The 26,304-nt window shown below is 45.4% G+C and overlaps 1 protein-coding gene across 2 annotated transcripts in view; it reads right to left on the reverse strand.

Moving 5' to 3' along the window:
• PUF60 (poly(U) binding splicing factor 60) overlaps nt 1–26,304 on the reverse strand; it is a 2,163,680-nt gene that overhangs the window by 1,877,638 nt on the left and 259,738 nt on the right. For both annotated transcript variants that reach the window (XM_044067489.1, XM_044067490.1), the window contains exon 3: nt 25,715–25,810. In XM_044067489.1, coding sequence (XP_043923424.1) covers nt 25,715–25,810 — 96 coding nt within the window. The remainder of the gene's footprint in view (nt 1–25,714; nt 25,811–26,304) is intronic.

Genomic DNA, 26,304 nt, shown 5'->3' on the forward strand with positions numbered 1-26,304 from the left:
CCTGCAGGTGCACAGCGCCTAAACAATAGACTCAAGAAGTGTGCCCATCTGTCAGAGACATTTTCTGACAGCATGAGTCACACTTCTTGAACCCAGACACTTTGGATTCTTTTGACATCCTGTAACAAGAAATACAACAGCTAACAAAGCAAAATACAGTCTACACAAAAACACACTATACTGCAGACTAAAGCTGAAGTTTTTTTTTTTTTTTTTTTTAGATAGGAAAGTCTCTAACTTAAACGGCTAGCCTATAAAGAAAGTAGAAGGAAAGCCTCTAACTTAAACGGCTAACCTGACAAGAAAGGATAGGGGGGGGGGGAGAACTCTCGAAATTAAACAAGTTCTATAAGGAAGGGAAGAAAGCTACAAATACACATTAGCTAAAACACCAAAATAAGACTAAAGGTTAACAATACACCCAGGAAAAGGACTATTTCTAGTAAAAAAGTTCTATAAAGAAACTTTATACGAGCCTGAGCCAGAAAAATGACACCTCGCAGCTGAAGCACAAATGAGATCTGGGTAGCTAGTAAACAGCTCTCGAGCTATAGAAGATGGCCGAGTTGGAGCAGAGGATCGGCTCCGATCCCAACTAGCAAGAACGAAGGCAAGACAGACAACTTATCATATATTTCAAGGTTTAAACGTGAAATAAAAACTCTACACTCTAACTCTACTGCAAGTAGAGCTGTTAAAAGACAGTCAAACTAAGGACTTGTTTAGCGCATTAAGTTCTCTAATTTCAGAATACAGGCAATGGAAGTGACTTCATTTAAACCTGGGGGGTTATAAGAGTTGAGACGCAACTGCCAAATCAGCTCCTCTCTTTCCAAGATTAGGTGGTAAGGGATTAGATGGTAAAGGACACCCTTTTGGATTAACAGTAACCTGACAAATCACTCTAAAGTGAAAGTGGTGTGTTGGATGTTCACCACAGTGCCTTGCCACAGCGTTAAAGGATGACTTTTTTCTAATATGGTAAGTGTGCGCATAAATCCTCTCTCTCAGTTTTCTGTCCGTCTTTCCAACATAATATGCTGAGTAGGCTACACAAAGTACAGTTTTGTACCTACCATAAATGTAGATGTCCGATAGATATGCAACTGCAGTCCTGACATATGGGTTGTCCTGCCTCAGGCAGCCCTTCGTCGGCCGGATTCCAAAGTCCGGGTCCGGCGTCGGCCGACATCGCCTACTCCCCGACGTCAGAGCGGCTGGGGGATAAAGGCATCCGCCAACGCCATCTTCTTCAGTGTTTCTTGCCCCAGATGCCAGGTGCCCTCCAAAGAAGGCTAAATTTGGTGAATGGATAAAAAATTCCAGACATGCACAACAGTAATAAACAAATACACCATAACAGATATCTCCAGCTAATAGAGGAAAGGGGGAATGGACCCAAAAGGAAAATTGCAGAGGGGTAGGAGGGAGGGAAAACCTGACTGCAGTTGCATATCTATCGGACATCTACATTTATGGTAGGTACAAAACTGTACTATGTCCTTCAAGAATGCAACTGCAGTCCTGACATATGGGTTGAATACCATAGCCAAGCTGGGGGTGGTAGGATCTAAGAAAGGGATGGTGTAGCTAAAATGCCGTGCAGGACTGCCGAAGCAAAGTCTGCTCGGGATCTGGAGTATAAAGGCAGGTTGTAGTGTTTGGTAAATGTATGCACGGAGCTCCATGTAGCAGCCTCTAGAATGTCCTTTGTAGCCACTCCTCTTAGAAAGGCTGTGGATGTGGCTATAGCTCTGGTGGAGTGTGGCCTAATATTGGCTGGCACACCTTTTCCATGAAAGGAATAACAGAATCTGATGCAGTGTCCAATCCATTTTGAAATTGTTTGTTTGGAGATTGCCTTTCCTTGCACTCCAGCAGCATAAGCTACAAATAGTTGGTCAGACTTTCTGGTGGTCTTTGTTCTGTCCAAGTAGTAGCGTAATTGTCTGTGTATGTCCAAAGTGTGCAGCAGCTTTTCCCCCTTATTTTGAGGATTGGGAAAGAAGGTAGGCAGGTGAATTGCTTGATTTAGAGACACCCTGGATATCACTTTTGGCATGAATGAAGGATTGGTTCTTAGAGAAACTCTGTCCTGATGAAAAATGAGAAAGAGAGGTACTGCCATCAGGGCCTGTATCTCCGAGACTCTTCTTGCAGAGGTAACTGCCAACAAGAAAACCGTTTTCCAGGAGAGAAATTGCATTTCTGAAGATGCTGCTGGTTCAAAAGGAGGAAGAGTTAATTTTTCCAAGACGAAATTGAGGTCCCATGCAGGTACTGGTGGTTTTCTGGGAGGTTTGATATTCTTTATCCCTCTTAGAAACTGTCTTAGCAAGGGATGTGAAAACACAGGTGGATCACAGTTGTATTTTGCTGAGATTGCTGAAGCGTGAATTTTTATGGAAGAATATGAGAGGCCACTATGAAACATTTCTGCCAAGTATTCTAATATCTGTGGTATGCTCATTACTGATGCATCTTGACCCTTGTTGGCATTCCAGATGATGAATCTCTTCCACTTGGCTGAATAGGTTTTTCTGGTGGAAGGTCTGCGTGCTTCCAGCAAGATTTCTTGTACTTTTTCGGAAAGAGAGGTATGGGTGAAAGTCATGGAACCCTCCAAGCTGTCAGCTGCAATGTTTGCAGGTTTTGATGAACAGTCCTGTAATTGTGCTGTGTTAGAAGCAGAGGCCATTGAGGCAAGGGCCACGGTTTGGTGTGAGTTATGCTCAGTAGCAATGGATACCAGTGCTCAGTAGCAATGGATACCAGTGCTGCCTTGGCCAGTCTGGAGCTATCAAAATTCCTTTTGGTTGTTCTGCTTTGATCTTCAGTAACACCTTGGCCAGTAATGGTAGAGGAGGGAATGCATAAATTGTTAGGGAATTCCAGCTGAAGGAGAGGGCATCCGTTCTCCAGGCTAGAGGATGGTGCATCCTTGAACAGAACTTATCCAGGTGATGATTGAGGTGAGAAGCAAAGAGATCTATGTCCGGTCTTCCCCATGCACTTGTTATTTGTGAGAAAATGTGTGGATGTAGCATCCACTCATGCGGATCCAAGAAATTTCTGCTCAGCCTGTCCGCCAGAACATTGTCCTTGCCTGGAACAAACTGGGATTGCAAGTGGATGTTCAGTTTCAGGGACTTTTCCCAAAGAGTCATTGTTAGTCTGCAGAGGGGGTAAGAGTGAGTGCCTCCCTGCTTGTTTATATACCACATGACAGTGGTGTTGTCTGTCCTTATTAGCAGATGACCTTGTTGAAGGAATTTCCCGAAGGCCTCGATTGCATGCATCACTGCCAACATCTCTTTCTGATTTATGTGCAGATGCATTTCCCTGGGAGTCCATTGCCCTTGAATGCATCTGCCCTCCATGTGCGCCTCCCATCCATGATCTGAGGCATCCGTTGTAATGGTTTGGCTTGCTAGAGGCTTGTTGAAAGACATGCCCTTGTTTAAATGACTTGCTTGAGCCCACCACAAAAATTCCCTTTGCAGGCATGGAATGAGTGGTATTACGTCTTCTAGATTTTGGCTGTGTTGAGACCATAAGCTTTTTAGGTACCATTGCAGCTTTCTCATGTGTAGTCTTGCCAGAGGTACCAGAAGAATGCAAGATGCCATGAACCCCAGGGGGCCTGCAGGATTTTCCTTGCGGTCAGCTGGGTGAGCTTTGCTAGGCTTTTGAAGTAATCTGGTAAATGTTCTTGTTTCTCCTCTATGAGGAAAGCCATTTGTGATTGTGTGTCCAATTTTGCTCCTAGAAAAGTAATCTGTTGGGATGGCAGTAGTCTTGACTTTTGAATGTTGACTGTGTATCCCAAAGCCTGTAGTAATTGAATGACATAATCCAAGTGTCTTATCAAGGTTTGTTTGCTGTCTGCTTGTATAAGGCAGTCGTCCAGGTAAGGGTATATTTGAATCCCCTGGAGCCTGCAATGTGCAACTACTGATGCCAGGCATTTCGTGAATACTCTGGGCGCAGTAGATAAGCCAAACGGCAATGCTGAGAATTGATAATGCTCTGATCTTACAAGAAATCTGAGGTATCTTCTGCAACTGTGTCTGATTGGGACATGCAGGTATGCCTCCTTGAGGTCCAGAGTAAACAGCCAAGACCCCTTGCCCAGCATGGGAAGGAGTTGCTGTAAAGTCAGCATTTTGAATTTTGGCACAATGAGAAAAGTGTTTAGAGCAGACAAATCCAGAATAGGTCTCCACTGCTTTTCTTTTCTTGGAACAAGGAACAGTCTTGAATAGAATCCCTGGCCTTGATCCTGAGGAGGAACCTTTTCTATTGCTTTTATTTGTAACAGCTTTGAAACTTGTATGAGTGCCTCTGCCCTTTGATTTTGGGGCAGGTTTGGCATGCCTTGTCTCGTTAGTAAGGTATGGAAGTGGAACCTGTAACCTTGGTCTACTATGTCCAGAATCCATTTGTCCTTGGTTAAAATGTGCCAGTTCTTTGAGAATAAGGATAATTTTCCGCCTAGAGGTGCTTCTCTTTGAGCCTTGGTCGGCGGATTGAAAGTCAAGTCATTGTGATTGTCCCTGTGGTGCAGCTGAACTCCCTGCGCCACTTCTCTGATTTAAAGGTTGCCATTGGCGGCCCCTGTAAGAGCCTCGGTATTGCCCTCTACCTCGAGCACGCCTGTTTTTTCCCCTTTGAAACTTGTCAGTGTCTGGAAAGGACCAATTCTTTGAAGGCCAATTCCTGCTGAATCTAGGTGGCTGAACCTGGAGGAAATCCTTGACTGTCTGTACTGATTTAGCCTTTTCCTCAAAAGACTTCAACACATCCTGTGCATTAGCACCAAAAAGCTTCTGTTTTTCCAGAGGTGCATCTAGGAGCTTTTCTTTAACATGATCTGGCAGTGGCTGTTCTTTCAGCCAAGCATGTCTACGTATAACGGCCCCTGTCATAGCTGACCTACATGAAGCTTCCAATGCATCATAACCACACTGAAGAAAATGATTGATAACCTGCTGAGTGTTATGAACCAAATCCTGCAATGCCTTTCTATCTATAGGCTCAGGAGAGGCTAGCTTTTTCTGCAAATCATCCATTAAATAATCCTGGTACTGAAACATATGAAAAAGACAGTTAAGTGACCTCATGGCAAGGGTGGAAGAGGTATAAACTTTTTTGCCCCATCTCTTCAGGGACCTTGATTCCCTGTCTGCGGGCAAAGGGTTTTTGGCCGAGGAAGTAGCCACTCCTTTGGGCCCCTGAGAAATAGTTTCTAGATCCACAGAGTGGGCCTTAAAGAGATGCTTGTGAGTTTCAGGAATCCTGTAATATCTGTCTGGCTTGACAGGAGCAGGAGGGAGAGAATCAGGGGAAGCACTGGAGTCTGAGTATACATCATCCAAAACATCCAACACTGGAGGAACAGCTAATGGTCTGTGCTGGGGTAACTTGAGGAAGGTACGTAGCCTTTTCCTGGAATCAGAAAATTCCTGGCCCTGCCACTGAAAATGTTCTCTCATGGAGTGGAGAACTTCTCCGAAAGAAATATCCTCTGGAGGAGAGGCAGAAGGAATTGATTCCTCAGCATCAGAGTCCTCGTAGGCCTGGAAGGATTCTTCCTGGGTATCTGAGTGCTCTGAATCCCTAGAGGCTTCATCTGAGGAGAGGGTATCTGGCTGTTCTGTCCTAGGCCTTTTATCTGCAGGAGGCTGAGAACCTCTGTCTGGGTGCGACTGAGAACCTCTGATTAGAGAGATTAGATTTGCAGCTAGGGTCATGATCTGTTTATCAGAAGAAAGGCTCTGGGAAATAGTTTTAGGAGGATGGGCCTTAGCCTGGCTGGCAGCCTTAGCACGTGTGTAGGCCTTGATGGACATGGAGACCGGAGGCCTAGCTGCCCCACGTGCAGGAGTAACTTTATTCACTGGTATGGTGTCAGGTAATTCTAGAGCTTCGGTTTTGGGAGGAAAATCAACAACCGGCACCGGGGTAACCTCCGGGACCGAAGTGCACGGTAAAGCGGTGTCGTCGGCCTGGAGCGGTTGAATTACCGCCTCCGAAGAGGCCGATGCACTCGCGGTAGGCTTAGGCGTGGTATCGGTCCCGGTCCTTGCGCTTTTTGGAAATATGTGCTGTCGGATGTTCCGACGGCATGATATAAGCGTAATTTTCGCCAAAAAAAGTCTTCGGCAAATTCTGCCCGGCGCCTGAGTGTGCGCTTATTAAAGCAAGCACAGGCCGAGACGTCGTGGTCTGGGCCCAGGCAGGGAAGGCAGTAAGAGTGGAAGTCCTTATGAGGTATTTGTTTACCACAAGACAAACAATTGTTAACCTTTTCAATTTTTTCTGACATCGGCTGAGGCAAGAAAAATGTTCGCCAACGGGGTACTTAGCTTTTTGATGACTTCGGTAACTGAAAACACAGAAGCTGACCGACCGGCACTTGCGAACTGCTTCTGCTTCGGGCACCGCGCGGCAAGAAAGACTGAAGAAGATGGCGTTGGCGGATGCCTTTATACCCCAGCCGCTCTGATGGGGAGTAGGCGACATCGGCCGACGCCGGACCCGGACTTTGGAATCCGGCCGACCGAAGGGCTGCCTGAGGCAGGACAACCCATATGTCAGGACTGCAGTTGCATTCTTGAAGGACATCTAGCCAGACAGACAATGGATTTTGAGTTACAGTTAAATCTACCCTTAGTTTTTACCTTAAAGGAACCTACTGTGAATTCTGTCCCTGTTGCAATTTATCTCCAATAGTTACAGTTTTCACATTTAAAGAAAAAAGTCACCCTAACGCTTTGGCAAAGCACTGCGCTGAACATCCAACACACCACTTTCACTTTAGAGTGACTTGTCAGGTTACTGTTAATCTAAAAAGGGGGTCCTTACCACCTAATTTTGGAAAGACACAAGTTGATTTGACAATTACGTCTCAACTCTTATAACCCCCCAGGTTTAAATGAAGTCACTTCCATTGCCTATATTCTAAAATTAAACTTGCGCTAAACATGTCCTTAGTTTGACTATGTCTTTTAACAGCTCTACTTGCAGTAGAGTTAAAGAATGTAGAGTTTTTGTTTCACATTTAAACCTTGAAATATATGTTTTATTTCATACCTAAGCTTGCTTCACTCTTGTTGGTGACTTGTGAAGGCATTATAGTTTAGCTGATCAACATTGGTTAATGTTGACATTGCAGTTTTTTATTTAGTTTATTTTATTCAACAACCACCCGAGCGTAGTGTGTTGTCTTTAAAATTTATTAGGAGTGCCCTGGTTATTCACAACAAGGTTAACACAATCCATTTCATGTGTATAAATTTATTTTTTGTTACATGTTTTAAGAGTTATTCTCTGTTTACTAAATAGCAGCGAATTAATGTGTCTTTATTTGCCATTTGTGCACTACGGCTGTTAATGTATTTTTGTTTCCCACAGTCTTTTTACTGTTGCCGTTTTGGGTTTAGATTTGTTGCTGACGTCATGTTTCAGGCTTACTTATGCAACACCACTGGTAAACATTTTTTGAAACCAACATGTGGTCTGTATTTAAGTGAGTACTTGTGCTACTGTTTTAGGTCTGAAGAAGTATTTTTAAATTGAGACGAAAAGCACGTAACCATTACTTTTGTATTTTATGGTTTGGTTACTTCATTTGCAACGCAATAATCCTGTTTTTTCATTTTTTATGGTTTGGAGACTTTGTGTCCTTTGGTCAACGTCTGTTATCCCAGTTGCAGTTTGGTTTTGTTTGTTGGACTACATTAGTAGATATCTAGTTAGAGCTGTTACTGAACATACCCATTTCAGAGCGCTCTGCCTGAAAATGAGGAGGGCCTGGTCTCCCTCCTGCTAAGACGCATCATGCCACAGTTGTATTACTGGTATGCATGGCTGTAGAACTTTGGGAGAAAAATTGCTGCAGTGCCTGCAGATTGAGGACTGCCCTCATTTCCAAAGTGTGTGTAGGCTGGCCTCTTGTCTGTAGCCTTACACCTTTGACTGACTGCCCTTGTAAACACCCACTGAGTGTAGAATACAAGCATCCATGACAACAGCCACAGTTAGAGTGGAAGATTGGCAAGTTCCGGCCAAAGACAATTTGGCCCCATGCAGCCAACACCTCACATGCTGCTTGCATTTCAGTGAGGTGCTCATTGGAAAAGGTCACAAGGCCAGCAATCTGATTCCACTGAACCTTCAACATCCACTTACATACTCTCAAGATACAAAGCATAGGGAATTGCGTGTTCTGTGGCTCCCATAAGTCTCAGGGCCCAAGGGCAGAGAACAAGTAGAATGGTCTGATTCCAGAGAATTAGACTTCATTCTTGACAAAGTCTTAACCTATACATAGAAAGACTTAGCAGGCCAAAGTGCCCAGAGTGCATTCAGTGCATGCAGCAAATGAGTATCAACTGAGACTTCACAAGGTTCACTGTGATGCCTAATAATTGTAACAGAGCCAAAAGCAACTCCCTTGTTGCTATCAGACTACCCTAACTGTAGCACCTAGGGGTCTGGTCACCATGCAGTCTTCTGTTTACTGCAACTACAAACACGCACTTGTTAAAAACCCTGGGAGCTGTGGTGAATCCAAGTGGTAGTCAAAAACTGAAAATGACTAGCCAGTTCCTGCTCAGACTTGCAGAAAGCTCCTGGACTCTTGAGCAATTCTGACATGAACATAGGCTTATTGGAGGTCCAGAGTGCACATTCAGTCCTCTCTTGAAAGTGGAGAATGAACTGCACTATTCCCAAGCAAGGAGCATTCTTGGGATATAATGATTCAGGCAACTGAGGAGGAGTCTGAGGTACTTTGCTTTATATCTTTATTTTTTTTATTTATTTTTTGCATTTAAAAGAATCTGTAGTAAAAGTGTAGCCCGGTCTGGTCAGACACTCTTGGAAGGCTACCTTTTGAAGTCTGAGCAGATTTTTCTTTTCTTGTCACAGTCTTGGCAAGGGATGCCTGGGCAGGAGAAGAAAATGCAGTCTGGGGGAGATTATACCATGCAGTACCTCTGGATATAATTATACTTGTTCTGTGTGATAGCACTCACATGGACAGGTGGATATCCAAGTGACAAAGCAGTCTCCTGAGTAGGACAGCCAAGCAAGCTCACAGGGAGTAAACTGCTAGTCTCCAGAAGTGTAATCGACAGAATCCTTGAGTGTTTTGCAGAAAGCCGTTACCTTTGGGATGATGACTTCTGAAAATTACTGCTTTGGCCCTTCCTGGAGCCTTTGCTGCAGCATTGTTGCTGTCCAGGGCTAGAATCAAAGCTCTTGCAGGAGGCTCCTCTAACAGAGTGAGCAATGGGGAGATTTGGATTTAGCTCCAACGGCAGTGGAAGTCTTTCTCTTGCTTGTTTCTTAAGATGAGCTTTAAAGTGTTGGTCTAAAGAGTAAGGTGCCATCAGAACTGTTCATAAAACTGGCTTATGTATCAGCAGTCAAATAAATTGGTCAAAACCAGCCATGCCAAAGTAGCAGGGTCCAAAGCCAAACTATATACAGTGCTGCAGAGCAAGTACTTTGTTTAGTTAGCAGCTGATGAAAGGGTTGACATTTGGCATTGGAGCTCAAATCCCTTTGGCAGCTCAACCAGAGACCACTTTGGGTGACCAACTTTGTCTGGAAGTGAAGTACATAGGATAAAGTACATGGCTCTTAAAGGAAAAAGTAGCGGATTCATAACATGCTGTTTCTTGCTGTCAGACATGCAAGAGACTTAGATGGACAACTGGCCTCTGCAGAGTTGTAACCGTAAAACCTACTGCCATAATTGTGGAGTGTACATGCAAAGAATACCAATACATACAGTCTTTAGGTGGCCAAACTGCGGGAATTGGATGGGAGACCAGGATTCCAAAAGGAATTGCTCAAGCAAACGGTGGCACAGGAAACCACCCTTCCTTTTACTCTTATAGTTTCTAACTTTTCAACAAGTGTAGGATCACCTTCCTGGAATGATGAGAAGTAAGCTTTATGTAAACTAGTATTTAGTGTAAAAGACTGTTTAAATGCATCTTTTTACATTTACTCTTCTTTCCTGTCCCTTTTCTGAATTATCTCGGAGATGTTTTTTCTTTTCAGATCTGATAGATGCATCCTGACAAGACCCTATGATCCCAAATATACTGCACAGGAAGATTATAGGAAGTTGAAAGCAGATGCGTGCGATTCCTGGGTTGAAACTAAAGTGAATGCTAGTGTTTGGGTGGGGATGGGGAAGTGAAGATATACTTGTATCACAAGCATGAGGTTGGGTATTTCTGAAAATGTCTGTGCAAATAAAATCAACCCTGAAGAACTGGCATTGATTCTACACTGAGCCAACCTTAAGCCCAGTGTTGGTGGTCTGACCCCCCCCCCCCCCCCCCACCAACAAGGCTAAAGTCAAAAGCTATGACTTTAGTGGCCGAAAAGCTAGCCCCCTGTCCCCCAGCATCAAAGGCACCAATACTGAAAAGCCCAGTGTCCCTATGTATCTCAGCCAGTAGTGTCAACACTAAAGGATGTGCCCATCAGCATAAACAGTTGCAAAGAGCACTAGTACCTGAATAGGGTCCAGTCAGGTAATGAGCAGCAAAACTCTATAGAGGTTGGGGATCTAGTTGCTTCAGTGTTAATAAAAGAAGACCATATGTACTGCATCAAGGCGTAAAGGCCTGACATATCTTGGTACGATCTAACATTACAGAAATGTAACCGAGGGACCCATAGAGACTGGAAAGTCATGGTAAGAAGTCACCAAAAGATGTGTAAAATAGCCACACCAATGGGAAGTACATGGCACATACTTGGGAATGTGAGAAACAGAACTTCTGGACAAGTCCCCATCTAAAAGAGAAATTTCTTCTTTTTATTTTTTACTGCTCTTGGGTCATAGCCTGGTCAGAAAACAAGGTAGGAAGACCTAGATACAGAAGACAGCGGCAAAGGAGTGTTGAAAGTGGTTCTAAGCCACTCCAACTCTTCTCTTCCTCCTGTCATTTAGAGGGAAAGGCTTAAAGGTGGCATCAATTTTACACTGGCCCTTGAATTTCTGCTCTCCCACACAAAGAATCCAGCATGAGGGGTTACTCCTTCAGCAAAAGTTCATAAACCATGCTGGATTCTTTATTACTACTTAGCTGCAACAGAACAGGAGTAATGTATTCAATTTTTACTAGCTGCACAGCAACTAATAACTGCACAAATAAGAGGCAAAGAAAGGCTTCAAGAGAAGGAGTGGGTAACAAAGTCATTGTCAGACGATCAGAAAGCTGAAACGTACTGCCCTTTGAACTAAGGACCTTGGCCACAGCGTTTAGAAGCCAAGAACCACAAAAGAAAAAAACGGCTTTAAATACATACAAAACACTGCAGTAATCAAAGTAGTAGTTTGAGGCCATTTACTGATGCCACTGTCTGCTTCACATTAGAAAAAGATCTTGACTGTCCTGACTAGCATAGCCTTATGGTTTAAAGGGAAGAGCCTGGTAGCCTAATAAAGTTCTAATGCTGGACAGTCAAAGGCCTTTGTCCAGCATCTCGGTTAAGTATTGCAAAATCTGAGGAATGTTTGGTACAGCTGTATCAGTTCCTTGTGCCAGGTTCCAAGCACAGAATCTCTTCCATTTTCCAGCATAATATTTTCTAGTACTAGGCCTTCTGGCTTCCAAAATGACATCCATCACAGCTTTACTGAGAGGTGTGTTTTCCATGATTGCCTTATTGGGAGATGCAGGTATGCCTCTTTTAAGTCTAATGTCACCAGCCAAGCATTCTTGCGCAGCATGGGCAGAAGCTGCTGCAAAGTCAGCATTGTGAATTTTGGAATGTCCAGGTGTGTGTCCAAAATTGATAAATCCAGTATTGGCCGCCAGACCTTGTCCTTTCTAGGTACCAAGAACAATCTTGAGTAAAAACCTTGTCCTTTTTCCTGTTCTGGTACTGGCTCAATGGCCCGCATATCCATGAGGGACGTAACCTGCTTCTGTGCCTCTGCCCATTGATTTTTTGGCCGATCTGGCCAACCGTTTGACATTAGCAGAGTATGGAAATGGAATCTGTATCCCTGTGATACTATGTTTAGCACCCATCTGTCCTGGTTTATTAACTGCCAATTTTGAGCAGACAGTGCTAATTTTCCCCCTAGGGGTGCTGCTAAGTGCTTGGTGAAGGCAGAGGGAAGTCATTGGGACTGTTTTCTGTAGGTTTGCTCTTTATCTTCTCCAGCTTTAGAGGCAGAAGCGCCCCAATGCTTTGACCTGTACGAGTCTTATGCCTGGTATCTGGAACCCTTAGGGCATCTGGATTTGCCCCTTTGAGCTCTGTCTAGACACAGGAAAGGATCAATTTTTTGTAGGCCAGTGTGTACTGAATCTTGGTGGCTGCACTTGTAAGAAGTCTTTTACAGTTTGCATAGACTTAGCTTTGTCTTCCATTTTCTTTAATACCTCTTCTGCCTTAATACCAAACAGAGTATCATGCTGTAAAGGTGCATCTAGTAATTTGGCTTTAACATGATCAGGCAAATTGTTCCTTTAACCAGGCATGCCCCCTAATCACAGATCAAGTAACTGCGGCCCTGCAGGAGGCCTCTAAGGAATCAAAACCCATATTGCAAAGTATGCTTTTCGACCTGTTCAGCTGCAATAATTCCTGCAATTCTTTATTTTCTGTACATTCAGAAATCAACATCATTTTCTGTTTCAGCAATCCCATAACATGTTGATACTTGAGGATATGAAACTGGCAGTTTAAGGCCCTAATTGCCAAGGTTGTAGATGTATAAACCTTTTTTCCCCATCTATCCAGTGCCCTTGAATCTGTCAGAGGGGGCAGGATTTTTTGCTGTTGAGGCTTTAACTCCCTTTGGACCCTGTGAAATAGTTTCAGGATCAGCAGCAGGGTTTCTAAATAAAAATTTGTGCGAGTCAGGGACCCTGTAATACCTGTCAGGCTTGCTGGGAGCCGGAGGTAAGGAATCAGGGGTCAAACTTGACTCCGAAAACACATCATCCACAATGTCTAAAACAGGGGGGATGGCTAAAAGGCCTGTGCTGAAGGAGGAGGAGGAAATCCCAGAGCCTTTTTTTGATTCTGAGAAATCTTGACTCTCCCAGTGAAAATGCAAGGTTTCCCCAAATTAATAATCCCCAGGAGGTGATGCAGATGGTATAGAATCCTCTGCATCAGAATCCTCATAGGGAGGTAAAGATAATACCTGATCAGAAGAGGAATCAGAAGAAATAGAAACCTGATCTGAAGATTCATAATCAGTGTCTTGCCTAGGCCTCTTATCTGGAGGGGGATGGGAAACCCTGATCAAGGTAATACGGTCTTCAGCCATTTAGATCATCTGTTTTTTTAGGCATAGAGGCCTGTGCACGTGGCTCATGCGTCAGTTTTTTAGGTTTAGAAGTTGCTTTTGTCTTTGGTTTTGCAGCTGTCATCAGTTTGATGTAAAAATGTTGAGGCCTGAATACACCCTCATAAGCCGGTGCCTGCTCAGCGGCTCTAGATCCATCCGAGGGAGATACATCCGTCGGTCCAATACTTTAAGTATCTCGCGGCATGCCGGACTCCACATGGGAGTCGGTAGGGTCCTGCGACTCAAAAGTAGCGGGTATCAGGGGCTGTGAAAGAGCCTCACTGAGTACCGGCGACTGGCTTAGGAGAAACTTCATCTGTTTTGAACCTCGACGGTCTCTCTGGCCTTTTCTTTGCGCTTTATATGTACTCCGGTAGTTGGATTGCTATCAGATGACATTTCTGGGTAGTTCAATCTGTTTCCAAATACTTTGAGGAATAAATATACAGTGCGTTGGTTAAATCTAGCACAAAACCGACAGCCAGGCACATTCTGATCAGGGCCTAGGCAAGGGATACAGTATAAATAAAAATCCTTATGAGGAATTTGCTTCCCACAAGTAATACAATTATTAACTTTTTCTGACATCGGTATGGAGCAAGAAAAAAAGTTTCCTCAACGGGGGTACTTAGCTTTATTGAAGACTTTGGTTCTGAAACTCAAAGTCGAACATTTCAGGTGTCAGCCGAGGGGCACTTGCAAAATTGCTTCTGCTTCGGGCACCGTGCGGCAAGAAAGACTAAAGAAAATGGCATTGGCTGCTTGTTTTATACCCCTGATGACCTGACATCATGGAAGAGGAGACAGCAACTGACGCAGGACCCAAGACTTTGGAATTCAGGCCGACTGAGTGCAACCTGTCAGCAGATTACCCAAATGTAATGACTGCAACAGTGAAACACGAACATCAAGGTCTTTCAGGATAGAAATTTCACATCACAGGTTGCAGCCGGCTCGAAGGGAGGAAGAGCCAAAGTATGAAGCACCCTAGACAGATTCCATGATTCCACAGGTTGCCTAATGGGAGATCTAGAAAGAAAAAACCCCTTCAAGAAGGTTTTACACAGAAAAGATGATATAATAGGAATTCCGTCTGAACCATCATGGAAACTGGAGATGGCAGCTAGATGCACCCGAATCGTGGATGCAGAAGCCCCATTTAAGGAAAAGACTGGTCAGGTATTGAACCGTAGCTACTGAAAGACAGCTCTTGTACCCACAAGGAAAAACGTTTCCACTTGTCTTTATAAAGTTTTCTGGTAGAAGGTTTATAGTAAGCCAAAATAATATTTTGTACCAGAGAAGAGAGTGATTCAAGCCTGGCTAACAACGGAAGTGGAGCAACCAAGCTGTCAGTTTGAGCGTGGTCAGATTTTGAGACAACCCTCGGGGGTGAGAAATGAGATCCTGATGGAAGTCCAGGATCCAAGGAGGTCGGAGAAGGTGTGGCTGAAGGAAAGGGAACCAAACCTGTCAAGGCCAGAACGGAGCAATGAGAATCATTCTGCTTCTCAACCAAGTAGCTTTCCTTAAGTCCAAGGGTATCAAGGGGATGGGAGGATAAGCATACAGGAGACCCGCGAGCCAATCGTGAGTCAGAGCATCTCTCGGGGACTCCCCCTGTGCGGAGGAAAGACGGCAAAGAAGCTGCTGCACTTCGTATTGGAGGGGGGAGGCAAACAGATCGCAGAAAGGCCAGCCCCAGCGGCTGAAAATTTCCTCAGCCACTCTCGAGATGAGAGACCACCGGTGAGGAAGCAGGATGCATCTGCTCAGCCAGTCCGCAATCACGTTGGAACTCCCCGGGATGTGTGTAGCAATCAGGAAACGGTTGGAAGCTATCGCCCACTGCCAAATTCTCATAGCTTCGCAGCAAAGGGGGTAAGATCTTGTCCCTCCCCTGCTTGTTGATGTACCAGACCACAGACATGTTGCCGGACTGGATAGCAATCAGTCCGAGAGGAAGTGGATGGAGAGCTTGTAACACCAGTAGCACAGCTCTGAGCTCTAGAACGTTGATATGCAAGTAGACTTCTAGAGGAGACAGTGTGCCTTGAACAGATTTTCACAGAAAGTGGCCCCCCCACCCTATCAGGGAAGCGTCCATAGTTATCGTGGTGTTGGGCTGAAGAGGGTGAAAGGGGCAATATCAAAGACTTTCATCCATTCTCATCCACCAGAGACCACCCTGTTTGCAGGGATTGGTGATGAGGATTAGTGCGTTCAAGGGATGATGACTGTGTATCCATTCAGTTTGAAGAAGCCACTGTAACAGGCACATATGAAGTCTGGCCAATGGAGCAATGGGAATGGCTACCGCCATGGAACCCAGAGCCTGCAGAACTTCCCTTGCAGAGACTTTCCTGCGGTCGAGTATCACTTGCAACTGTGTTCTCAGTCGTGGCCTGTGATGAAGAAGAGATATTAGGCCGAGCCGAGTGTTGAACATAGCCCCTATGAATTACAGTTGTGAGGGCTGAAGGTTTGATTTTTCCCAGTTGATAGTAATACCCAGATACTCTGCCAGAGACAGAGTGTAGCGAAGGGCCCTGGTCAGTAGACGCTCTGTGGGGACAGAGAGGAGCCAATCGTCCAGATAAGGAAACACCTGGAATCAGTGAAGTCTCAAGTGAGCTGTCACCACTGCTAGAGATTTCGTGAACACTCTGGGGACATCGAGAGACCGAAAGGCAGGGCTCTGAATTAAAAATGATTGGCTCCCAGCCGGAAGTGCAGAAGTCTCCTGGAGCGTTTGTCCATTTTAACGTGGTAATATGCATCCCGGAGACCTAGAGAGCACATCCACACACCCTCCCGAAGGACGGACTGAATAGTGACCATGCAGAACTTGGTCTGTCTGACTGATTCGTTCAAACGGCTGAGATCCAAGATGGGCCACCAGTCCGCCGTCTTTTTTGGCACAAAAGAGTCTGGAGTAGAACCTAATTTGCATTGATCTGGGGGGACCTGTTGGATGACTCCCTTTAGAAGAAGACTCTTGATTTTGGAAGCTGCCTTTTCTCTTTGACTGGGTGGTACATTGGGAAGGGAGAATTGAGGTCTTGGAAAGGATTTGAGGGGAATGTGACAGCCTCTGGTAATAATTCTCTGCACCCATAGATAGTCGGTAATGGAGGCCCAGGTTGTTTGGTGCAGAGAGAAATACGCCCCGACTGCTTCCAGAGGAAAGCAATTGGGCAACGCTTCAGGAGCTCTGATAGGGCCTACCGGAGAAAATCTCTGGAGCCCTGATTCCGGTAACCCCCCTCTGCCCCTAAATATGCATCTTCCACCAGACCCCCCTCTGCCTCTGGATGAGTCCTCACCACGTGTGTCACGAAAAAAACTTTGCGACTTCTTGTGCCACAACTTTCCACTCCTCTGGTTCCTGGAGAAGGAACGCCGATGTTTGGAGAAGCCCAGGCCCACAGCAGACAAGGTCTTTCCATCCTGCTCGCACTTGGCCAAAGTATCCTTGACCTTAGAACCAAAGAGAGCGGAGGGCTCATTAGGGGCTTTCAAAAAGGAAGATTTTAAGGAATCTGGTAGGTCAGAAATGCGCATCCAGGCATGACATTGGACAACCATGCCAGCACCTGCTGCTCCTTCGGTTTGCATGGGAGAGTAACTTCATGGAGGAATTTGAAATCGCTTCAATGGTGGCAAGTTGGGAAGCCACTTTGTCATGTGCTCTATCCGACACTTGACCCGCAAGGCTACCAGAGAGTTCGGAAATAAGGACTCTCTGGAGTCTTGTAAAGTGTGCCAGGAAATTCAGCGAACGCATGGCAAAGGTCACTGCAACAAAAACTCGCTTCCCTAACCTGTCCACCGCCCGGGACTCCCTGTTGGGCAGATGAACAGCAGGACTCTTCCGCCAGGTCCTTTTTTTGTGGCCGCCGCCACCACCACAGCGTCTGCTGGCAAGCCTTTCGACCTATGGAGTTGATCCTGTGGAGGAGAAAGTACCTCGTCTGATCTCCTGGGGATAGCTTCTATTGAATCCGTACTCTTCCACGTTCGCCGCATGATGAATTTGACCAACTCACTTGCAGGAGGGGTCACCCAGGAAGCAGTGGGACGGGTGCTGGAAGCTTGTAGGAATACGGACTCCTGCGAGGAAGGGGTGGAAAAGATCCAGTCACCCCGCTGACTCAAACTCTCCAAGATATCCCCAAAGGAAACATTGTCAGGGGGTGATCTAGGGGGAACCTTCCCGATCATCGTAATCCGTATACTCAGTAAGGGACTATTCAGGTGAGTCCATGAGTTTTCTTTTGTACACCCTCTTCAAAGGAGGCTCTTCGGTGGGGATGTCCCGAAGAGGGCTCGGAAAGGGGGTGCTTTGGATCAGTGGTCAACTGCTAAGGGCCAGCGATGGCTGAGTCGGGGGGGGGGGGGACCAAAAGCGGAGCTGAAGGAGGGGGATTGCTAGCCGCCAGTGCCCTTTCCATAATCCGGAAAGCGGGCCCACCCAAAGAGGGATGGGAGCCCAGAACCGAAGAGGACTGAATCGGAACCGGGGTCAAACCCTGCTCCGAATGGCCCACCTCCAATACTGGAGTCTGAGAAGGGTTTGGTGCGGATATAACTTTCGGATCCGACACGGGAACCAAAAGGACCATCGGTGCCGGGGCCTGAACAGAGTATTCCACTCCCAAAGCAAGGGGTTGAGTAAGGTGGGATGCTGTCGGAGCTGACACCCACCAGGGCTTAGATGCTTCAGGCATCATAGTAGTCGGTGCTGTAAGAAGGGGTCCCACTGAAAGCAATGGGCAAGGGGGCCTTGGAACCGAAGGATCCCCAGCAGGAGAATACAGAGTCGAAGGAGGAAAAATCCCAACACCCAGAGCGGAACAGGGTCTGGAGATTCCTCTTGCAGTCAGTACCTGATCAAGGAGACGAACAATGTCTATTTCGGAAACGCACCTGGCAGACCTAACTGATATCCCGGAAGGGGATTCAGGCCGGTCCAGAAAGGGACTGTAGGCTTGTCCGGCAAACAGGTCCACAGAAGATGAATACCTGGTCCGTGGTAAGGAACTCAACAGAGCTGAGGATTTTGACTTGAAATGCGTAAAAGGTAAGGTCAGCACTGAGAGGGGGCTCAGAGCCAAAGTCACAGAATAGTAGTCAAAATCGGATCAGAGGTCAGAGCCCGTGTCTGTAAAGATGAGGTCGGTGCCGAGGTGTCCAGAACCAGACTGGTCGGAACCAAAGTAATCAGCGGGGTTCAGTAAACATTGCTGCCGAGCCCGGAACAGACAATTCAGACTTCCCAGAAACTGTGCTCGGCACCAAAATCGGTGGCACCGAGGAAGCGAGCTGATGCTCGAAGGAAGATCTACAGGCCTTAGATCAATGGGTCTTGCCCCTGTCATAGGCCGGTGAAGAGGGGTCTGAGCGGGGACGCTTCTTATCCTTGACTGGAGTGGTTGAGACTTCCGCAGAAATAGCCTCCGAGAAAGGAGAGGAAAGTAATCCTTTCTGAATTAATTTGTTGCGCCGTTCATTCAACGTCCGTTGACTAAAACTCGCACAAATATCACATGGGGGAGTCGCAGAAAGGTGCAAAACGCCTAAGCAATAAACGCATTTAAAATGCAAGTCGCTGTTTGGTAATTTACCACTGCACGATGTGCAGTGTTTAAAACCTGAAGTACCCTTTTTCTCTGACACACTAGCACTCACTCAGACAAAAGGAGAGAGGGAGAGAAAGGCAAGACTACCAGTAATGGTAAGAATTACCACGAGCATGGCAAAAAGTAAGGAAAGGCAAGAAAATACTAAAAATGGTAAAAAAGGTAATACCTGTGGGTAGAGCTAAAAGTACAGTTTTGTACCTACCATAAATGTAGATGTTCGATTGCTAATACAGCTGCAGTCATAACAGATGGGGTTTCCTGCTGTCAGGCGGGTCCTCGGTCGGCCGAATTCCAAAGTCTAGGTCCGGCGTCGGATGTTGTCGCTTCTTCCCTGACGTCAGTGCGACAGGGGTATAAAAGAACCAGCCAACGCCATTTTCTTCAGTTTTTCTTGCCCCAGATGTCAGGTGCCCCCAGAAGGAAGGCAATACATAAATTTATGTAATAATGCAATGCAGTATAATCAAAAAACAGTAGTTGCAAGCAAATACACCATAAAAGAATACCCCAATCAGGTTGTATGAGGAGGTGTTAGCCATTAGGCCTGTCCCAAGAGGGGAAGGAGGGAGGGAAACCTGGACTGCAGCTGTATTAGCACTCGAACATCTACATTTATGGTAGGTACAAAACTGTACTATGTTCATCGTGCATACAGCTGCAGTCATAACAGATGGGTAGAATCCCAAAGCTAAAAAAGGGGTGGTAGGCTCTAGGTAGAACCAGGAGGAGCCAGGATGTCCTGCAAGACTGCAGTGGCAAAGCCTGCTCTAGATTTGGAGTATAATGATAGATGATAGTTCTTGGAAAAAGTATGTACAGAACTCCAAGTGGCAGCTTCCAAAATATCTTTGGTAGGAACCCCCCTGAGGAAAGCTGCAGAGGTAGCTGTGGCCCTTGTGGAGTGAGATCTGATGCCTGCAGGTGCAGTTTTACCATGAAAAGAGTAACAAAAGCGTATGCAGTGGGCTATCCATTTTGAGATGGTCTGTTTGGAAATAGGCTTCCCTTGAGCTCCTGTAGCATAGGACACAAAGAGTTGCTCTGACTTTCTGAAAGGCTTTGTTCTGTCCAAATAATAACGTAGCTGTCTGTGGATGTCAAAGGAATGTAGCAGTCTCTCCGCTTTGTTTTGATGATTAGGGTAAAAGGTAGGTAAGTGGATAGCCCGATTCAAGGCTACCTTGGATACTACACAAAGGTGGTGAGGTGTAAACTCGAAACACAATAGAGGCAATAAAAACTAGCGCTTTCATTCACTTTAATTTCAAACGTGAACTTCTTCAGAAAAAAGAAGTTTCTGAAGAAGTTCACGTTTGAAATTAAAGTGAATGAAAGCGCTAGTTTTTATTGCCTCTATTGTGTTTCGAGTTTACACCTCACCACTTTTGTGCAGTTTACTTCGTACCCTGGATACTACCTTTGGCATAAAGGAAGGATTGGTTCGTAAGGAAACTCTGTCCTGATTGAAAATGATGAAAGGCTGCACAGCCATGAGGGCTTACAATTCCGAAACCCTGCGAGCTGAGGTGATAGCCATCAGGAAGGCTGTTTTCCAGGACAAATATGGCAGTTCTGTTGAAGCAGCTGGCTCAAAAGGAGGCAAGGTCAGTTTTTCTAGAATGAAATTGAGGTCCCAAGCAGGTACTGGTCGTTTCCTTGGGGGTTTTATATTCTTAGCTCCTCTGAGGAACTGTCTTAAGAGGGGGTGAGAGAATACAGGAGGATCAGTGTTGTAGTCTGCAGAAATGGCTGAGGCATGGATTTTGATGGAGGAGAATGAAAGTCCACTGCTTAGCATCTCAGCTAGGTACTGTAATATTTGAGGTAAATTCAGTATTCCAGGATTCTGGCCCTTTTTCTCATTCCAGGCAAAAAACAGTCTCCATTTTGCGGAGTAGGCTTTTCTAGTAGAAGGTCTTCTGGCCTCCAAAATGACATCCTGCACCTCCTTGGAGAGTAGGGTCTGTTGTGATTTTAAGGAATCTTCCATGCGGCTAGATTGAGTGTTTACAGCTGACTGTGAAGAGTTCTGAAGTTGTGCTGAGTCAGTAGAAGAGGCATTACAGGCAGGATCCATGGTGGGGAATGCATCAGGCTCCTCAGGAGTGGGTACCAGTGTTGTCTTGGCTAGTCTGGAGCAACGAGAATCATCTTTGGTCTGTCTGCTCTGGTTTTTAATAGAACTTTGGGCAGCAGAGGAAGAGGTGGAAAGGCATAAACTGTCATTGCTGTCCAACTGAAAGAGAGTGCGTCCACTTTCCAGGCCTGTGGATGAAAGGTCCTTGAGCAGAATTTTGCCAATTAGTGATTTCTTTGGGAGGCAAAGACATCTATGTCTGGCCTTCCCCATGCTTGAATTATCTTTGAAAAAACTTGAGGATGCAATTTCCATTCGTGTGGATCTGTCATATTTCTGCTTAGGTTGTCTGCCAGCGTGTTTTCCTTGCCTGGCAGGGACTGTGCTTAAAGCTCGATTTGTAATTCCAGAGCCATGTTCCAAAGAGACATGGCTAGCCTGCATAGGGGGTATGAATGGGTTCCCTCCCTGTTTGTTTATGTACCACATTACTGTGGTGTTGTCTGTCCTTATCAATAGCTGGCCTGGATGCAGTAGGTCTTTGAAAGCTATAATAGCATTTATTACTGCAAGCATTTCCTTTTGATTGATGTGTAGGTGCTTTTCTTTTTGGGACCATTTGCCCTGAATGCACCGATCTGTCATGTGCACCCCCCAGACGTAGTCCAAGGCGTCTGTTGTGATGACTTGATTTGCTTGAGGCTTGCAGACCTATTTCTCTTTGGCAAGCTTGAGCCCACCACAGAAATTCCTTTTGAAGACATGGAATCAGTGGTATTATTGTTTCCAAACTGTGGCTGTGTTGAGACCATAGGTTTCTTAGGTACCATTGAAGTTTCCTCATATGCAGTTTTGCAAATGGGATTAGTAGGATGCAAGATTCCATGAATCCCAGAGCCTGCAGGATTTTCCTTGCAGTCAGCCTGGTAAAAGTTGCCAGATTTCTGAAGTATTGAGTTAGCTGCCCTTGTTTCTCTGGCGTGAGGTAGGCCATCTGGGTGTTTGTATCCAAGCTGGCACCCAGGAAAATTATTGTTTGAGAGGGTATTAGCCTTGATTTCTTTTTGTTGACTGTGTATCCCAGAGATTTCAACAACATTATCACAAACGCCAGATGTTTCAGAAGTATGTGCTTGCTGTCCGCTTGGATCAGGCAGTCGTCCAAATATGGGTATATTTGTATCCCTTGAAGTCTGCAGTAGGCAATTACTGATGCCAGGCATTTCGTGAACACTCTGGGCGCAGTAGATAAGCCAAAGTCCAATGCAGAAAATTGATAATGTGTTGAACCTGCAAGAAATCTGAGGTATCTTCTGCAATCTTGTCTGATTGGGACATGCAGGTATGCCTCCTTGAGGTCCAGTGTTACCAGCCAAGACTCCTTGCCCAGCATGGGAAGAAGCTGCTGTAATGTGAGCATCTTGAATTTTGGCACGAGTAAAAATGTGTTTAGGATGGATAGGTCCAAAATAGGTCTCCAATCTTTGCCCTTCCTTGGTACCAGGAATAGTCTGGAATAAAAACCTTGACCCTGTTCTTGTGCAGGTACCTCCTGAATAGCTTTCATGTCCATGAAATCTGAAATTTGTTTTTGTGCCTCTACCCTTTGATTGTGTGGCAGGTTTGGCATGCCTCTCATTTTTGGAAGGGTGTGAAAGTGGAATCTGTAGCCTCTGTCTAGAATGTCCAGGATCCATTTGTCTTTTGTGACAATATGCCAATTTTTCGAAAATAATGCCAGTTTTCCACCTAAAGGTGCTGCCATTTGAGCCTTGCTTAGCATGCAAAGGGGAAAAGTCATTGGTTCTGCTTTCTGAATGGCTGTGAACTATCCTCACCACCTCTTTGTGTAGGTGCTTGCCATTGTCTGCCTCTAAACGATCCTTGAGATTGCCCTCTACCCCTCGGGCGCCTGTATCTACCTCTTTGGGGTCTGTCCGTGGCTGGAAAGGACCAATTTTCTGAAGGCCAATTTCTACTGAAATGTGGAGGTTGTACCTGTAGCAAATCTTTCACTGTTTGCATTGATTTTGCCTTTTCCTCCATTTTCTTTAATACCTCCTCAGCTTTAACACCAAACAATACATCTTTTTGCAGAGGTGCATCCAGTAATTTAGCTTTAACATGATCTGGTAAGGTTTGCTCTTTGAGCCAAGCATGTCTACGTATGACTGATACTGTAACAGCAGCTCTACATGAGGCCTCTAAAGCATCAAAACCACATTGCAAGGTATATGTTTACCCACTTGTTCTGCACTATGTAACAAATCCTGCAACTCCTTCAAGTCTGGTTGTTCAGGTTGTGACATTTTGCTTTTCAACTGTGATAACAGAAACTGTTGGTACTTTAACATATGGAACTGACAGTTTAATGCCCTCATGGTTAAGGTGGCCGAGCTGTATACCTTCTTCCCCCACCTTTCTAAAGCTCTGGAATCTCTCTCTGAAGGTAATGGATTTTTAGCAGTGGAGGCCTTAATTCCCTTGGGACCCTGTGAAATAGTTTCTGGGTCAGCCGCATGGCTTTTGTATAGGAATTGGTGTGAATCAGGAACCCGGTAATACCTGTCAGGCTTGACTGAAGCTGGAGGTAAAGAATCAGGGTTAAGGCAGGCCTCCGAATACACATCATCTAGTATGTCTAAGACAGGAGGTATAGCCAGAGGCCTGTGCTGGGGGAGCAAGCGGAAATCCCTAAGCCTTTTCTTGGAGTCTGAGTACTCTGCCTTCCCAGTGGAAGTGTTCCCTCAAGGTATGTAAGGTTTCCCCAAAAGAGTAATCCTCAGGGGGGGAGACAGAGGGAATGGACTCCTCTGCATCAGAATCTTCAAAAGGGGAGTATGAATGTTCCTGGTCCTCAGAATGTTCTGAAATAATGGAGGCCTGGTCCGACTTAAACCTCAGCACAAGTATGAATAGGACATGCTGGAGGGATAGATTCATAACCCAGAAGCTTCCCATGCTTTGGAACAAGATCCCAGTTCGTATTAGGCAGAGCCCCTCACTGACTCTCTTCAAGAGAAATCTTGATGAGTGGATGGGAGATCGTATGTTTACCCCAGGGGTCACATCTGTGTCACTGCTAGACAGGGGCACAGTAAACTAATTCAATTATATAAGAGGACCTTCACTGTGTCACTACTAGACAGAGGCACAGTATCCTAAATTTATTCTATACATTTTTTGTACCATTTCATGGGGTGGCAAAAACCACATCACTATGGCTAGGCTTACAAATGCCCCAGGGCAGATAGCCTAGTACTATACTATGAAACTATGAGGAAGGGGATTCTTCCTCCACTCTGGGCCTTTTGTCCGGGGGGGGGGGGGTGAGAACCCCCTGATAAGAATAATCAAATCCTCAGCCATTTTGAGCATCTGCTTTTTAGGCATGGGGCCTTGAGAGGGGCCCTGTGGAGCTTGTCTTTTAGTATGCATGGCTGCTTTAGACTTAGTGAAAGCCTTGATGGAAAAAAAAGAGGAAGGCCTGAAGACACCTTGAGAGGTGGCAGGCCTCTCTAAACTCTGAGTTTCACTGCCAAGAGTGGCTTTGGTATCTGTAGTCGGGGTGTGGGCCGAAGAGCCTGCGACCTCGGGCACAGAAGACACTGCCAATGAAGTGTCATCGGTAGTCAGGGGCTGCATAGGCGCCTCACTGAGAACCGGACCACCTGTAGTCGGCTTTGACGTGGTGTCGGTAGAAGTTGCGGACCTCGTATTTCGGTCCTTATCTTTGCGTCTTTTACTCAAAACTGGAGTCGGAGTATCCGACGACATAATGTAATTAAACTTTTTGCCAAAACAGTGTTGGGCGAAATCCGCCCGACTCTTAGTACTGCGTCTGTTGAATGTAGCACAAAAACGACAGGCCGAGACGTCGTGGTCTGGGCCTAAGCAAGGAATGCAGAGGGAATGAAAATCCTTATGCGGTATTTGCTTCCCACATGAAATGCAATTATTAACTTTGTCTGACATCGGTCTGAGGCAAGAAAAGTTTCCCCAACAGGGTACTTAGCTTTCAAGAAGACTTCGGTTGAAAAATATTCGTAATCTCAGGAGCTGGCCGACCGGCACTTGCGAACTGCTTCTGCTTCGGGCACCGTGCGGCAAGAAAGACTGGGGAAAATGGCGTTGGCTGGTTCTTTTATACCCCTGTCGCACTGACGTCAGGGAAGAAGCGACGACATCCGACGCCGGACCTAGACTTTGGAATTCGGCTGACCGAGGACCCGCCTGACGGCAGGAAAACCCATCTGTTATGACTGCAGCTGTATGCACGATGAACATCTATGAGAAAGACACTAGTAGAAAAATTAGTTGAGAAATACACACTTAATATATGTCAACACTACCATTTTACTTTATTTTTCCTATCTGTTGACCGAGTAAGCCCTCTGAGCATAACTGCCCCATTTTTAGGAGTGACCCAGGAGCACTGTGATTAAGCGACTCGGTCACACAACAGACAATAAAGGTTGATGTAACTGAACCCAGTAACACTGGCCCAGGAAGCAGCTCATTAGCAGCTTAAAGTTTATTCATATGAACTAAACTCTGAATGAGCTAAATAAACCTCAAGCATACTACAATCATTACATTTAGTTCAAGGGAAATACAGTACTGAAATGTAAGTGAAAGTTCTCTACCTACCTTCTGTAATGCTTCCTGCTGCTCTGGAGTAAGAGGTGGAAGCCCAAGTTTAGACGCTGTGCTCTGTCCATTCTCCACCTTTACAGGCTCGGCACCCTGACACAGAGACAGAGATTCAGTTGAAGAATGTCAGTTATTTTCTTGAAAAGTGGTCTAAATTAGTCAGTGCCTGTTTTAGCAAAAACACAACTTAACATCTTTCAGCAGAAGTTTTAACAGCACTACCAAGTAGTCTTAAAAACTACCCTGGCAGCAAAATACATAATCAAAAATATACAAAATGTTTGTTCTGTATTTGCTAGTGTTTGCATAAATTTCAACAAGTTCATAAAAATTCCCATGTGATCAGATGCAAAGATTCAGTTGCAAGCTAAACATTTAAATTAAAGAACAGTTTATTAGCAGAGATTACTATACCACATCTGAACTTCCAAACACGCAACCTATTTTTAAAACAATGTTGACAGCTTCCCTCAGTCCCAACACATCTACTAGCCAAGGTGATATGACTCACTAAAACTCCCACCTTTAAAATGATTTTTAATGTGAAATACCTGAAGCATCCAACTACTAGATGCAGTTCTTAAATG

This window comes from Protopterus annectens, chromosome 3.part1 (assembly GCF_019279795.1).
Source record: "Protopterus annectens isolate FY-2018-M chromosome 3.part1, PAN1.0, whole genome shotgun sequence".
In the NCBI taxonomy this organism is placed as follows: Eukaryota; Metazoa; Chordata; order Ceratodontiformes; family Protopteridae; genus Protopterus; species Protopterus annectens.